The 18,335-nt window shown below is 30.6% G+C and overlaps 1 protein-coding gene across 1 annotated transcript in view; it reads left to right on the top strand.

Annotated features, from left to right (window-relative positions):
• The first annotated feature begins 379 nt into the window (after positions 1–379).
• The window catches only part of LOC123290427, a 63,959-nt gene continuing 46,003 nt past the window's right edge, over positions 380–18,335 (top strand). The window contains exon 1 of the mRNA XM_044870601.1: positions 380–888. Coding sequence (XP_044726536.1) covers positions 409–888 — 480 coding nt within the window. The 5' untranslated portion in view covers positions 380–408. The remainder of the gene's footprint in view (positions 889–18,335) is intronic.

Below are 18,335 nucleotides of genomic sequence, written 5' to 3'. Positions count from 1 at the left end.
AAAATGATAGCTAATAAAAACGTCCCATGCATAAAAGCAAAATGAAAAACAAAAATGTATAATAAAAACATTTCTCAAGCAATAATAATTAAAATTACGTTTTAGAAAAATTAAATTAATTAATTTAGACACAAGAACAAAAAAACAAAACTAATTAATAATGTCTAAGCAATTATTATTGATTATTGACTTAGATACTATAATTTATAATAATATTTTATTCAAAATAAATAGGAAAAAAAATTCAATAAAATGATAATTACTTAAAAAAATTTAACAAAAAAAAAAAAATCAAAATTTAAAAAAAAAAAAATTAATTTTTTTCACAAATATTTATCCAAAATGACTAATTATTTTCAATTTTGTATAAAAAATTATTTATTGCTATATTATCTATTATTTGTAATAATGCAAGTCAATGGAACAAATGAAACTCGGACCCGAACATCCCGTGCAAAAAATAGTAATATCGTGGATCGTCGAATGTATTTTGCCATTGCTGTAAGTCCACAAGCTCACGATTCAGAAACCGGTGGTTCTGTAACATCTTTCACACGTGCTTTCAATAAAACACTCTCGAATATCACTCAATCGTTTTGGAGTCATAAAAATCTCGATGATATTACGGCGGATTCGAAAGGGGAAAATGTGTTTACGTATAATATTACACTGGAACCATTGGTAATTGAGTTACCGGAGAATGGAGCGTTTTCGAGTAATTTTCTGGAACGATTGTGTGTACAATTGGAGGGACGACATGTTGCGGCAATGTTAATCGTTGGTAGTTCACCGGCTGCTTTTACGGTTGCCTTGGTTGCAAGTAGTTCGAGTGTACCGATTTTATGGGCGCGTGGATATTCGAATTTTATGACAACGTTAACACATCGGGTAAGTTTGGATTTTTTTTAAAAATTAATTTACTAATTTTGCTATTGATGGAATTCAAGGAATGATTGAACTTTTTCTGGTAACTCACAACTCATTTTTTGAATGAAAAACATAAACTTTGGATGGGTATGGGTATGGGTATGGAGGTTTGCGGGCCATGCTCGAGGATCGCGCCTCGAAGCAATGGTTCAGAGCACCTAACCAAGTAGACCATTGTACTCTATCCCCGCTACGCTTTTCAGTGGCTTTTATAACCAACTGATGTACTGAAACAGAGGATTTGCCTAGCGCTGAGTTTCCTAATTTCTTCTGGTTCGACTATGGCCGGACCAAACCATTTACTTCGCTGCTGTATGAGCGCCGGGCAGTAACAGAGAAAGTGGATCGAGTTTTCTCCGCATCTGTCACACGCGGGAGATTGTCTTTTTCCAATCTAATGTTGGAACTTGTTCCGGTTATCATGCCCTGTGAGTAGCTCTACGATGACTCTAATATCAGCTCTGTTTAGTTTCAAGATCTCCTCGGCTCTGTTACCGAGCGAGTTTCCTTCACCCAAAAGGCTTTTGGCGATTCGCCCTCTCTTGTAGCTGGTCCATGCCTATAATTGTTGGTTTTTCAGATTATCTCCTAATCTGTTAGGACCTTCTTGGTATGGTATCCTCGCAAGCTTTTCTTGAGTGGGAGCCATGGTGGTTCCCAGTTTGGCCAGCTTGTCTGCTCTCTCATTACCGTTCCAACCAGAGTGTCCGGGGATCCAGATAATATTGACTTTATTGTGCCTCGCCAGGTTGTTTAGACTGTTTCTAGTCTCTTTGACGAGTTGCGATGACACTGTACAGTTTGATAGCGCTTTGAGTGCTGCTTGACTGTCTGTGCAGATACTAATCTCATCATTCTTCAAATTGGCCAATTGGAGGTGGTCAGCACATTTCATTCAAATTCTGAGGTAACGCAGATTAAAAAAAAACAGTCGAATTGATCCTCCTTTTTTGTTTGAAGTCGGTTAAAAAAAAAACCTAAGAGCAACACTTGTGTGTGAAGTCGTTTTTGTGTGAAAATCACAACCAATAAATCTCGTTTTAGTCAGCAGAAATGAATTTAAATTATTGTTGTTTCTCATTGCAAGAATTTGAACAGTAATTTTTCAAATATTGACAGCACAAAACAAACAATGTTAAAAGAAATAATTCAGAACAGGAAACAAAAACAAAGTAATATGTATTGCTTTATTATACAGAGATTTCACACAATCGTTCAACATGAGCCGTATAGTTGTATGACTTGTTAAGAATTCCGTATCCGAAGTGTAATCAACGGAGTCCCATTACTAACATCAGTTCGTTTTTGAATCAAACAAATCCACCTGGAACGTTCCATAGATGTACTTGTTCTTTTACAAAATTCTTGAAATACACTCCTAATCTCGAGAGTGATTTCTTGAACAGTTTCCCTTATTATCTGTTCAGAATGGTCGACATTTCTAAACGATCATAAACATTCCTTCCGAACTTTCTCAATTTCGTAGCACCCTGTAAATTCGAAGCCAAAAGTGAATAGCTGAATGTTATTATTTTTGAAAGCAGAGCTTCTTATAGAGAATAAATTTTCTTCGTAACCATCTAAACCTTATAATAAGTTTTCCTTATGTAGCCAACTTAGCTAGACACTCTGTACACACACAAATATGTGGAAAAACGTTTAAGCTGCTGATTTTCGATTATATTATATACAGGGCGTTCTGTTATTGACTGCAGATCGTTATCCTGCAGAATAAGCTCATAAAGACGAAGACAAAAGTTATTTTCCACTTTTGGATATGAGGCCTATTTTGCGAGATAATTAACAAAATAAATTAATATATCTTTAGCGAATCACAGTTCAATAACATTTTGAATGAAACCAATAAAACACTATTTAAAGAGAGGATGTGTTTTATCATAGTGGAAGGCGTCTATAAATGCAAAATTATTACAAAAAAACTCTATTTGGCTACTTTTGTTATTATAAAAACTAACCCATTAAAACCTACACTACGTTTCTTGGTAAATTAAGTGTTGTACGCAACTAATCGTGCGAATATCACATGCGTTAGGCATATATTTGGCAAGACGGACAATTGTCCGTTTTGATAAATATATGCTGAGATACACATACACCGACACAAACCAAAGTATGTATGTTGTGTGTTGAAGTTGTAAAGTGATAGAATGTTTAAGATTTTGTGTTCTGTATTACACAATTTATTCCCCCTGCCCCGTACCTATATTAATATATAATTTGATACCTCCCACATCTAACTGGCTATTGGTGATTTATATTTTTGTTTTCTTTATAAATAATAACAACAAAATATTTTTTTTAGTATTCACTACCCAATTAAATCAATTATTGTTTTATGATAGTCTCCTCTAAGTGACACCTACTAATTTAATGAATTTGATAGGTTTGTGAATTCATAAATCTTTCTATTTTCCCATAGTCACATCTCCCGAATCTGGCCTCAGACCGAAATTTGGTAAAGAGCTTTTTTGTTCATCTTTATGAGCTTATTCTGTAGGCCAACGATCTGCAGTTAATAACAGAACGCCCTGTATATATATATATATATATATATATATATATATATATATATATATATATTTATAAAATGTATATTTAAAGAGATAACATCAATTTTTTTGTTCTTTGTATATACCTTTGAAGCCATATAGAATGGAAGCCTATAAGATGTAGACCTACGTTTTTTGTTCACGCGCTCTTACAAAAACCGTACATAAAACTTTCTCTCATATTTTGTCATTTTTATCTTATATATTATTTTACTCTAGCAAGTTTTTTTCTGTCCTATCCTTATCTTCCTTATTACTTTATCAAATTCCATGATTCACCACTCATTTTCAAGCTTATTATGTCTAGGTTTAACGAAAAATATCTTACGATCTAAAAATTTACCGCTGAGGTAAAGGTTATATTAGGGAAACATGTCAGGTTTTACAGATACTCTCCTAATGGGTATGGGTATGGGTATGGGGTATGGGTATGGAGGTTAGCGGGCCATGCTCGAGGATCGCGCCTCGAAGCAATGGTTCAGAGCACCTAGCCAAGTAGACCCTTGTACTCTATCCCCGCTACGCTTTTCAGTGGCTATCATAACCAACTGATGTACTGAAACTTAATATTTGCCTAGCGCTGAGTTTCCTAATTTCTTCTGGTTCGACTATGGCCGGACCAAACCATTTCCTTCGTTGCTGTATGAGCGCCGGGCAGTAACAGAGAAAGTGAATCGATGTTTCTTCTGAATTTTCTCCGCATCTGTCACACGCGGGAGATTGTCTTTTTCCAATCCTAAGAACTTTTGATTTTCTTCATCACTTTTCTACGAAATTTGTTGTTTGTTGTTGTTAGCCACGGGAAACCACGGATTACGATAAATACAGGATTATTTCTTTTTTTTCGGTGTGAGGTGTATTTTAGAAGATCATGATGAAGGCTTATATGTTGTTGTGAAACGTTGTTTAGTGTGTAAATACTAAGAAAATAAAATAAGAAGAAAAATGACCGTTAACACCTCACTTAGAACAGGGTGTGTATATTATTAGATAGATACACATTAATATATACAGGATGATGCAAAACTACGGACACTAAATAGAATTTCTATCCACTGCTATCTGTTCATTCGATGTATTAACGCCATGTTTAAAATAATTCATTAAGCCATTATGGTTAATGTTGTGATTGTTACATAATTATAAATAGAAAAAACTTTTAACAAAAAGAAAACCGACTTCAAAAGAAAAATTTTCCAAAACAAATTAAAATGCACTAAAAAGTAAAAAAATAACGATAATATAATGTAGTTACAATTATTGTTATTTTTGGAGTCGGTATCGGCCAAAGAAACAACTCGGACAGAACAGCTTGGCTGACAACAACATTAGCATGGCTGACACTGACTCCAAAAATAACAATAATTTTAACTACATTATATTATCATTATTTTTGTACTTTTTAGTGCATCTTAATTTGTTTTGGAAAATTTTTTTTCTTTTGAAGTCGGTTTTCTTTTTGTTAAAAGTTTTTTTTATTTTGTGACTTTTAGTGAACCTGAAGTACACGAACTAATTTTTCACTAAACAAAGAATCATCGAAATCGGTTGGCGTGATATTGAGTAATTCGTCCTCTTGTCGTGCATAATGAATGCAAATTTAAGACTTTTATGATTTTCTCATGGATGCCGTTATCAGAACTCAACCAAAATGAAATGGGGCCACACGGGAAGCACTAGCTTTTAAATAGATGAAGAATTATCAAAATCTCTTCACCCAGTCAAAAGCTCTGATGTAACGAACATAAAAAAAAATACAGTCGAATTGATAACCTCCTCCGTTTTTGTTTGAAGTCGGTTAATAAAATCTGATTGAAAATGGCGACTATGGTTGATGTGTACGCGTCTATAATGACTACACCATACTTTAGCACCACCATGTGTGTTAGTACTTTCTGTAAAAGTATATGATATAAATAAAATATAATGAAACGTATAATATTAAATATTGTAAGCTTTTCATCCAAGGCGAAAACGACAACGAAAACTATCTTCGAAATCCTAAAGCGGAACTTAGTTTGTAATATATACCTAGTATATATTATGATCATCTTTTTTGGTACGTAGGTAGCTATAAGCACCAGCCGACGCTGTTCATTCATTCTCACATATAGACCAGGAAAAATGTAATAAACACTACTTTATATAAACGCATATTTTCTACGATATATATATATATTTATGTTATTTAAAGAGACTGGAATATAGACGAAACGGAAATACTTTACTGGTGCCATCTTGAATTTATATAGTTTTTTGTCAAATTATTTCTTCTATATACAGGGTGTTCTGTTATTGACTGCAGATCGTCGGCCTACAGAATAAGGTCATAAAGACGAAGGAAAAAGTCATTTACCAATTTTGGATTTGAGCCCTAGTTTGGGCGCTACAGGTATGGCAAAAATTGATAAATTTGTTCATTCACTGACTATGATTCGATAACCAGCAGCCAATGATAATCAGTACATATTAGTATATTTCATTCAAGAATATTAAACTAAAGAAGGGATATGAACTGATTTCAATTGGATTATATCATTTTGAAAAAACATTTTAAAAAAGTATTTGATTGGTTTAGTCAAATCCTACTTTTTTTTTTAATTATATTTTTCCAAGAAAACATTAGATTCTTAGTAAAAAAACAAATAACGTCATAAAAGGCGTTGTTTTAATTTATCGTAAACAAACAAAATTATTAAAACTTAAAATGCAATTGGTAAAAAAACAATTACGTCAGCATAGGCGTTTTTTTGTTTGTATACGTTAAATTAAAACAACGCCTTTTATGACTTAATTTATTTTTTTACTAAGAATCTAATGTTTTCTTGGAAAAATATATTAAAAATAAAAAAAAGTAGGATTTGACCAAACCAATCCAATACTTTTTTTAATTTTTTTTCAAAATGATATAATCCAATTGAAATCAGTTCATATCCCTTCTTTAGTTTAATATTCTTGAATGAAATGTACTAATATCTACTGATTATCATTGGCTGCTGGTTATCGAATCATAGTCAGTGAATGAACAAATTTATCAATTTTTGCCATACCTGTAGCGCCCAAACTAGGGCTCAAATCCAAAATTGGTAAATGACTTTTTTCTTCGTCTTTATGAGCTTATTCTGTAGGCCGACGATCTGCAGTCAATAACAGAACACCCTGTATATATAAGAATGGAAGCTGACTGATCGATACGTTTAGAAGCTTAAAATTTTGTACATACGTTATATAAGTAACGTAAGTGAGCCCTAAGAAGGGTTTTTTGGAAATTCATCGCTTAAGAGGCTCAAAAAGGGGTGTGAATTTTGTACATGGGAATTAATATTTTTGTAAGGGTAATTTTTTTAATGTTTTTTATTTTATTGGAAAAAAATTATTTTGAAAAGAGTATTTCTATGGCAGATTATTCTCAAAAAATGAAATAAACTGAACATACAAATCATAAAAATCGAATTGTTCAATTATTTATATGTGTATAATATTATCCAACAGCTCCTGTATGTAACAGCACCTCTACGTACATAGTAGCTTTATATAGCCTAAAGCAATATCCATCCAGATTCCAGGTTTCACATGCAGATAGTTAATCAATATGTAATTAATGAATGATTTTATACACTTGGGTCTTATTAAATCGTGTTTTACTATTTTAAATAGTAATTAAACACATGAGATAATTTTAAATGATTTATAGGTTAGGTTCAATTCGATTATTCGAGATAGATAGTTTATCAAACAATTCGATTCATACAATTACTTCTTCTTTTTTTTTAATTTTTATTCTAATTGACTTCGAGCTATTTTAAAAGCTTTTAGAGAAGCCTTTTTAGAAGCTTCGATGATGACCAGCTCCTAGTCCGAAAAATTGGTTGAGACTGTATTCTGAACGCCACTGAAATCGATTGTTATCTCTCCAAAAAACCTTTATTTTATTGGAATGCTATAAAACTTGAAACTCCGCGCCTTTTTCTTCTTCTTTTTCTATTTTCACTTCTCATTCATAGATGGCACTCGTGCGCAAAAATTTAACAATAGTTCTATTTCCAATTAACAGATGGCAATTTATTACCATTCTACATAATCAATCATAAATATTTATAGATTATATAAAGTTTGTTTCAATACAAAGCGAGCTTCATTTCTGTCCCCGAGTACCCCGACTTTAATTTTTTATTTCGTAAATTGAATCTTGATTCCGTTTATATTATCGATAAATGATGCAAAACTGGAAACTGATAAACGTTGGCAAGATTTTAAGCCTTTCAAAACCAATTTATTAAGCAAAAGTCTATTTATATCAAATTCTTGGCTCTTTTTTGAATTATTTGCATTTTACCAAGCATTTTCATAATTGTATTAACATAAATGACGCTTAAATAATAATCCATTTTAAAGAACTCGAAGAATTTCCGAAGACCGTAGGGCTTTGAAACCATTCAACATAAGATGTGCATTTTAAAAAAAAAATCACAGTCTGTAAATCGTGAAAAATACCAAAGCGTTTGCATTATATTACAGTCAATTTAACCGACATGAATTAAAAAAAGACTTTTTAATATAACGACAGATTACATAGAATAAATTATTTCACATTGTTTCCATTTACACGGTATCATAAAATGTACTTTCCATCAAAATTCGCACGTCAAAATCACTTTAAAATTAAAAAAAAAAGTTCGGAGGCTTTCATGAGGACTGCCGACAGAAGTGCAAACAGTAAGCACAATGAAGCAATGGTAAAAAAATGGGGTTTTTCAAATTTTATATCTAACGCCATTTATGAACAGTAATCAGAAGTTACTAAGAATTAGAATCACTTACTTAATAGTTAATTGTACAGCTTTAATCATTACTACATAAATATTTTTGTTTCCTAGATTACAGTGTTATATCTGTAGCTATATTCATAGCATGTGGTTGCCGTGAAACCATTAGATTTATCCCGATATTACATTTCGTAAAGCCAATAATTATAAAAATAGCTGACGATTTTTAAATGGCCCATAACATCTTCTTGAAGCTTTCTCTTTATTCCAATTAAATTTAAGAAGAAGAAAAAAGCTACAGACTGAAAAAAGCTTTTAATTTATCTGTTAAGTTTCCTCAGGATTTATCGGAGATTACCTACAAGACTTTTGAAATTCAAGAGTTTCTCTTCTATTACTCAATTTTTACCATTCGAAACTTGTGACTTTTTGGATGCTATCGTGTAACTAAACAATTTTCCAACATTTGAAAGATTATAGAAAAAAATTACTAATTTTTTAAACGTATCTTGGTATTTTTTTTTTCTTTTATCAATTATCTTTGCTTTGTGTATTGTTGTAAATGACTTTGATTAATGTTCAAAAACGTTTTTTTTTTCTCTCTGCTCATTTTCTTATTCAATTCACACCTTAAAATATAATGTTTGCATTGGTATGTCAGAATGTTGTATTTACACACAAATTCGTAGAGTCGAATGTTTTTTTTTTCTTCGATTTTATTCTCAGTTATTACTCATAATATAATAATATTATTGTGAAAATGTCAATAATTGGAAAATAATTGAAATTGAATAAAAAGTAATAACTGATTTAGTCGCCCTATTAGCTCAGTTGGTTAAGGCGTAACCAATTCCCTCCGTCGCAACAAAATTAATTTAATTAATAGCTGTGATGGGCTGGTGTTGTGCATGATATATGCTTGAAGGAGGTGCACTCAGCCTCTGAAATTGAGGAGCTGATAAATGAAATTATCAGCGGAAAGGTGGTAAAACACATATGGTATCACAATGGGCTCTATAGCCTAAGTGTGTCCTTCGTGGACAGCCTATATAACCTTACCAAATAACTGATTCATCAATACTTGATTATTATTTTGAAAAAAAATTATCTAATAAACCCCGTTAGCACTTGCATTGTGAACATTTTGCTCACGTTTGATTCAAAGTGGTATTAGCTTAAGAAGTCAAATACTTGTTTAATTGTTTAAAGAATTAATAATTAAAGTTACTTTAACTCTATACTTTATGAATAAATTGTAATATTAGTTTAAAAAAGACATACTTCTGATTTAGTAGTCAATCCAATTTGTGTGTACATTACCTTCATTTGGCTTGATCAAGATATTTTTTATGACATAACATAAAATTTCCTTGTTCTAACTTAAAATTATCTCTATTTTATTTAACTTCTTCTGATAACTCAGAACTCATTTTTTTGAATGAAAAACATAAACTTTGGACACCAAATGTAAATTGAAAGATTGTACATTATTTTCAAAATATTCTATTAAAATTCATGGCAAGCTGAATCGATTAAACAAGTTTTAGTTTCCTAGGTAACACATCATCGGATTTTGGGGTCGTTAAATTGTTACACATTTTTTGGCTTTACCTCCCAACCAGCAGGCAAATCACAACGTACGATAAAGAACATAGTTCGAAAAAATAATAATTTGTGAGTAAAATTTTTTCCCTCATTTTCTTACCCTTATTTAAGTTAGAAACCTTTTCGAACTACAATAATATTATTCTTACATATTTGATATTTGTAGAAATCAATATGCTTATCTTTATATAACTTTTAGTCCTATTAAATAATCTCCTACCATCTCCTAAACTAAATAAGCTGTTATTTATCTGTCCTTAAATACCTTCTCAATATCAGTTTAATATCCTTTATCCAATAAATATCGAACTTATAATCACATTGGTTTATGGGAATCAATAGATCGTTTATTATCGTAAACATTATCGTTTATTTATTTTATCTGTTGAATATTTTCTATTTATTGGTTATTGGAAAAATGTCGAATCATATTAATTTTGGATTTATTGAGCAAATCTTGTATATAATTACCCTACCAAGTTTTTTTCTCTCCTACCATTATCTTTCTAACTCCTTTATCCTCATTTTCAAGCTTATTATGTCTAGGTGCGCCTATAGATCCAACAGATTTTGAAGCTTGAAGCTTTTTTGTCGATAAAAGTTATTTTTCGAGTTCCAAGCAAATGTGTAATTAAAAAAAGCACTCTGCTTAATTCATATACAGTCAAACCTGGATAAGTGAGAGTGCAAGGGAGTACAATCTCATTCTCGCTTATAGAGGTTTCTCACTAAGCCGAGTTTCTCGCTAATGCAGGTACATGGGTAACGTTTCTCTCTTATAGAGATACGCAGCAATAACAAATCACAGCAAGTACGAATAAAGTAAATTGTAGCCATAGTTTCTCCTAAATAATATAAATAAATAAAGCTCGACTGTCGCTTATAGAGGGTATAGATAAGTAGCAGTCTCACTTACAATGGTCCATGAGGGAAAAACGACTTTCTCTTACAGAGGTTTCTGTTTCTCGCTAATAGAGGTTTTGGGAGCTTAAAATGGCGGGTCCTGGCTATTACTCTCACTTATAGAGTTTTGTCACTTATTCAGTTCTCACTTACCCAGGTTTGACTGTATACAGGTTAGGTAAGGTAAGGTTAATGTGCCTGTCCTGGGGGTGGGATACACATAGACCATAGGGTCCATTGTGATACCGTAAAAGGGTTGACCCATCCGCGGCCATTACTCCATGAACCCTTTGGAGCTGCAGGAGGGCTTTGACGTCGACTGACTCTAGGTCGGAGTGGTCGTCAAAGAGAGGCTGGCTTAAGTAAGTCCATCTTCTCATGCCAAGAACTGGGCAGTGACTAAGCACTGTATACAAAGTATAAAAACATTTTTAAGAGGAGTTCACTTAAATACCTGGAATAAAAATGTCCTCTACCAAACAAAATTAAAAAACAACACTAATTTAGGATATAAATTGATTCAAAAAAATTGTTTCAATATATGATAAATCTTGATATCAAATTTATAAAAAATATTTACGTAAAATAAAAACTCTTTAATAAAATTTTTTTAATTAAAAGCTTATTTACTTTCATTTTGAGTTTTAAATTATTTCAAAAAATGTGAATGAAGATCCCTTTTGTATATAAAAATGTTTCCCATTACACATGAATCACTTTGTATAATTAAGTTTTTATTTCTATATCTACTATGTTTCAAAACGTTACTCTATATTCTGTATATTTACTTTCTATGTAGAAAACGTTTATTATTTTCGAGATAATAGTATAGTTTAAAATGAACAAAAAGTATATACTTACAGAATGCTTCAGGGGATATTTTCATTTCATAAGTGTATCGAGTTTTTCAATTAAGATTTCAATGTCACAAATAATAACAATCGTTACCTTCGATTTGAAAAAAGTGTTCAATAGCAAGCAAAGTCGATCCAAAAATTCTTAACACACAATTCTTTTTTTATTTGTTTCAATCTGATCAATAGAACCACCTCTGCTTCTATTATTTAGGAAAACGCCAGAGATAAAAATCGCGTGCAGAAGGTCAAAAGAAACCTATTTTAAACAAATTAGCCATTTCTCAGAATTTAGCTAATAGTTATCAAAATCCGGTAGATTTATCCAATTATGTAAAGAAATCAGCAATCTCGAAAACGTCTCCAACGATTTTCATGAAACTTAGTATGCAGGGGATTTTTGCGGCGAAAAATTGATTTAGCTAAGTTTAATTTTTAGAAAATATCGTTTTGCTAGTTTTTTCAGGAAAAACTGAAACATTGACTGCAAAATATGAGTCTTCCTGACATCTATTGGCGACGAAATAAAGTACTTTACCGGGATATTCAAATTGGTATAAGTGACACAATTTTGAGTCTTTTTCACTCAAAAAATATCGAGTAAAGCTCGGTTATTCAGATACTAAAAAACTTATACATTAAACTTCCGTCTAAATTTGATAAATGAAAAAAATCAGGTTAATCGAAGTATGGAAATCTTTAAACACTCTGTAAAGGCATGGTATGTAAAATAGATTGTAGGCCTTTGAAAATAATGTTCAACCATTTTTAACAATACTTTTTTTTCTAAAAAAAAGGCAGTAATTACTATCTCTCTATAGATGTTCGTGTATTGTGAGCCGTTTTATTTACTACACACAAAAATTAAAAAAGAAAAAAAAAAATATTTATATACTTTTTAAAAATGTGCACTTGCTATTGTTGTGTATATTAAGTTCATTATTATATCTTTTTTCCATGATAGACTTGGAGACACTCTTACAGAATTTCAAGTCATTTACGCTCAATCAAGTCATCGCTCCATCTTCTGCGTCCTCTATTTCGTATACCGTATAATAGACTGGGTCAATCGTGAATCCCAGTCTATTATACGATTTTCTGCATCTATTTGAAAGTTGGTGCTTCCCGTGTCGTCCCATTTCATTTTGGTCCAGTTTCGATAACGGTATTCATGAGAAAACCATAAAAGTCTTAAATTTGCATTAAGTATGCACGACAAGAGGATGAATAACTCAAAGTCACGCCAACCGATTTCGATGATTCGTTTTTAGCGACAAATTAGTTAGTGTACTTCAGATTCTCTAAAAAACACAACAAAAAAATAACTTTTAATAAAAAGAAAACCGACTTCAAAAGAAAAACTTTTCCAAAACATATTAATATGCACTTAAAAGTAAAAAAATAACGATAATATAATGTAGTTAATATTATTGTTATTTTTGTAATCGGTGTCAGCCAAACTAATGTAGCAAACTGTTCTGTCTAAGTTGTTTCCTTGGCTGACACCGACTCCAAAAATAACAATAATTTAAACTACATTATATTATCGTTATGTTTTACTTTTTAGTGCATATTAACTTGTTTTGGAAAAGTTTTTCTTTTGAAGTTGGTTTTCTTTTTGTTAAAAGTTTTTTTTTTTGGTATCGAAATACCTTAAAAATCGTAATACTTGTAATAAATGATTTTAAATTGTTCTGCCAGAATCTCCTAGTCTATGACTTTAATGTACAATAATACCTAACATGAATGTAGACATTTTTATTTTTACGAAAATTTAATAGTGGTTTCTATGAACGGTTTAATGGTTATTTAGTTCGGTCATAACTTTACCCAACAGATAATAAGATCTACTTAGTAAAGTTTATTTTTTTTTATTTTATAAAATGTATCGATTTAGTTTTTAAAATATATATTTTTCTTTAGTTGTAATAAGGAAAATGTTATTTTTTGACACATACCAATGTAATGGATCTTACGAAAATGTTATGAGAATTGGGTCTCGGTTTTTGCGGTACTTAGATGATCGAGGTTTACCTGGTAATTTTTTGAGTTAAAATGTCTCCACACAAATAAAAATTTGAATGTCCCGGTAATTTACTTTATTTTGTCGCCAATAGATGTCATGAACAGTCATACTTCAATGTTTCAGTTTTACCTGAAAACACGTATAAAACGACGTTTTCTAAAAATGAATTTTGATAAAAATAATCAATGAGCACGATCATTTTTGTGAAAGCTTATGGTTTTTTTTAGGATATAAAAGAAATAAGTACCTATTTCGATTTATAATTTTTGATCGCGATTAAAGTCGAAACAAGATAATTTATTTTAGAAGAAAGTTTGAAAAGAAACAAATCTACCTTCATGGATATATAAATATTTTAATAATTTTCAAAAAAACCTTTTTAATAGCAGCTCGTTTGAATAGAAAGAGTGTTAATAAAATATAGACTTTAAATATTAAAATTATGAATTATTAACATAATAATGACAAAAAGATGTTTTGATGGATGAAAAGAAAATATATAATGAATAAATTTGATATAGAAATACATATTTTCAAAAGTTTTCTTTTTATTTAAATGAAATTTTCTACTTAAATATATTTTCATAATTGAAGTTCGTATTTCGCAAATTATACTGGAATTTAGTGAAAATCTAGAAGAGACTATATAAAATTGTAAAATTCTTAATTTTTTAGTTTATTCGTATTCTGTGACAGAATTTCTGTCAATAGATTTTCGTAGATTGAAGAAAGAGTATAAGTGTATATGAGAATGCAGGGTATATGAGAGTAATTGCCCCCAATCCTTAACGAAATAATAGTCCGAAATTCCGGTTTTATCCATCTTTCTTAGGCTAAAAGTCGGATACGCTCATTCGGAAGAATGTTGTTGCATTCCCCAAAAATGTACTGAAGGACAGGAATGAAAAAAGTTGATGGAACTTTGAAATATCCAGAATTTCTAATAGGTGACTTGGGTATGGGAATGGGTATGGAGGTTAGCGGGCCATGCTCGAGCATCGAGCATCGAAGCAATGGTTCAGAGCACCTAGCCAAACAGAACATTGTACTCTATCCCCGCTACGCTTTTCAGTGGCTATTATAACCAACTGATGTACTGAAATCCAGGATTTGCCTAGCGCTGAGTTTCCTAATTTATTCTGGTTCGACTACGGCCGGACCAAATCATTTCCTTCGCTTCTGTATGAGCGCCTGGCAATAACAGACAAAGTGAATCGATGTTTCTTCTGAATTTTCTCCACATCTGTCACACGCGGGAAAACAGGTGACTTACCTGGATGGAAAATTTTGACCTTTTCGTGGTTTAATAGCTGTAGTGTATGGTACCAAAGTCTGTATGAATTAATAATACAATGTGATCAATTTTTCCTGTTATTAAACTAATTTTCGGTTTTTGTATAGGATTCAAACTAATATCGGTCCTGGATTTTGATTCAAATGTATAAAAATTCTAGAAGTGAATAAATTATTATTATTCATTCTACTTTGAATGCAAATATCAAAAATAACTCACTTTCTATGTATTCGTATAATAAAATTTAATACAAATAAAATTCAAAAACTAAAACCCGACCACAACGTAAATCATGCTCTAAAAAGTATAAAACAAGAAAATATTCTAATCTGAATTAGTTATGAAAAGTAAAATTGTCATTACCGTCAGTTTTAATATATCTTTATAAATTATAGCGCATGTGTTATTCTGATTTATGAGATATGTTGTTGTACAGTTTTTATTCAAATCCATTTGGAAGATTTTATGTGAAAGCGTAACAAACAAACAAACAAACATCCTTACTTTCACATTTATAATATATGAGGGATATATCAGATATCAGATATCAGACTTTCACTTCCGTAAATATAAGTGAAATTTCCTAACATGTAAACAAACTATTGTATTAATGTTCAGAAATTAAATTTTCTTATCCCCAAAATATAATTTTAATTAAAACAATAATTTATCTCATTAAATTTTGTTGATTATAACGCTTGTCTTTACTTCCGTCCCTATACTGTGTTCTTATTCTTCTTATGTGTAATAAGACTATAATAATGTTAGTATTAGATAAGGAAACTGTAATTACTTATTTCTTAATATTATTATAAATTAGTTATTTTTGTACTAGGTGTTCTTTAAATTATAAAGGTGGACAAAATTTATCAAATTATTGTTGATTTTATTTTTCTTTTTAGTTGAATAAATCTACCGGATTTTGATAAAGCGAAACTATGCGAAAGTACTGTACGAGCTGTTGAAATTTATCAGAAAAATTCGTTTAGGTGTGAGAAACGATAACAAGATCTGAAATCAAAACTAAAATCGATTGATTTGGCTTAAAATTGTCCGAAAACAATGTCAGCTTACACAAATTCTGTCACGTTTTTCGAAAATCGTTCCATTTCTGATCAAAATTTTCACTTTTAGTTCAGAAACGGCAATCTAAGTGTTTATCGTTTAAACTGTACTCTAGAGGGTGTTTTTGGTCGCTGATTAAGAATCCGATGTGAAATAAAAATCGTGCTTTCCGTAATCAGCGACTAAAACACAGCCTGGACGAAATATACTCAGGGTGCTAAAAAGTGGAAATACGTGACAAAATCCATGTAATTTGATTCGTATGATTCGTATTCAGTGATCAATAGGGCCCTCCATCAGGGCCCTATGTCATCCTATGACTAGATTGAGTTGACTGAATGTTCCTCGGAGTCTGATAAACACGTTACAAAAAGTTTTATTAAAATCGGTGCACTTTCCCAACTATTCTATGCATCTCGGCTTATTAACTGTACTAGCATCAAATATTACAATCAAATTACTTGTTTAATGTTGTACCGTTTCCCTCCAATATTTAGTAAACTTCTTGTAAAAATAATACACAAAAACAGAGTATCGTACGCATAGATAGTGTTATTCATGCATTATTAGGAAGTTTAACTAACTACTTTTTGTGTTCAAATTCCTAAAACATAAAATTTGTTATTTTACGCTACTTTTCTTATCCATGCACATAGTTTTTCATTCTATTTGTTATTTAGTTTTCAATTTATTTTGATAATGAAAATAAACTTTTTATATGTTAATTAATTTTACATTCATTATATTCTGGAAAATGGAATTTTTTGTGGAAGTTCAATGGAATTTTGATTGAATGTTTGATATAGCGTGTTTGATATACATACCTTAAGGTTGATCGGGCAGTATAATTTAAATTATTTTTATAGAGAAATTAAAATATTTTAATCTCTAAATTAATTATTATAAAATTTTGATAACATATAAGATCTAATGGTAATTAAGGATGTATGAGCATGGTAGTGGGGGCACAAATTTAAAAATATATGTTTTCAATTTTGATGATAAATTTATGTTATTACTTGACGATATAAGACGAAAAGTAAGAATAAAATTTTTTGATATCTGGCTTAATTTTCAAAATATCGAAAATTGAAAATTTTGTTTAATTATTTAGCTTTCGATATTTCGAAAACCAAGACACATATCGAAAAATTTTATTTTTATTTTTCGTCTACATTCATGAAGTTATAACAAAATTCATCATCAAAGTTGAAAATAAGATAAAAAAATTTCAACCCTTAATCTACCCTGCTCTTACATCTCTTATATGGACGGTGACACTTAGTTTTTTTCTTTTCTAATTCATTGCTAATATGTTTACTTTCTATTAAAAAGTTTTTTTTTAATTTGTTTTCATTCATTCCAAATGAAAATTATCAAAAACTTCCAAAATATGTCGTTTTTCGAGATTCCTCCATAAGAGCCAATGTATTTTTTATCGATTTTTAATGACTTTTTTCTTAAAAATTTGCACGGATACCTAAGCTGAAATTTTAACCACATATTCTTTGAGTAAAAGACTACCTACAAACAAATTTTGAGCCTTTAAATCAAACATTGTTGTCATGCTCATACATCCTTAAACCCAGTGAAGCGGGCGGATATTAGTCTAGTAATAACTATAATTTGCTTCGTTCAGGACTTCTAGAATAACTATAAAGCCATGTTTAAACTGTATAATCTAAAATTACATATCAAATACACGTATGGTACCATTCATTGTGTATAAATGGTTCAATTCAATTTACAATGGGTTCAAATGTGTGTTCAATTTATTATGATAAATCATCACATCGTAAATGATATGTAAATTATAAAGCAGCAATTGATCACTAGATAGAGCTAACTACTATCTGATGATAGGCCTTGGTAAATGATAGGCCTTGCATACAAGCCTCTACAAATATAATTATATAGGATTATATAAGTGTAAATATTGTATTCAATTAATTATATAATATTTACTTAGATATATATAGAAATGATATATTATAGTAATGATATTGATATTGTGTGGCTACCGTAGCCCGTGGCTACAATGAACCCATGGCCAAAAACAACGAACAACTTATTTCGTAGAAAATTGGTGAAAAAAAATCAAAAGGGTGGTTTGACTTGTATTAAAAATAGTAATTATATGTCTAGAGTACTGGGGAAAGTGTCTGTAAAAACTAACATGTTTGCCAAATAATGTTTTGAGTATTATATATCTAGAGTAATAGGAGAACATCTATTTATTTTAATTCATGATATTTTTTCGCTCAAATTATTTGTCTAGCGTGTTTTTTACTAACCGGTACATTTTTAGACCGTGTGTATATTTTC

This window comes from Chrysoperla carnea, chromosome 1, assembly GCF_905475395.1.
Source record: "Chrysoperla carnea chromosome 1, inChrCarn1.1, whole genome shotgun sequence".
Lineage (NCBI taxonomy): Eukaryota > Metazoa > Arthropoda > Insecta > Neuroptera > Chrysopidae > Chrysoperla > Chrysoperla carnea.
This window is presented reverse-complemented; position numbering and strand designations above follow the sequence as displayed.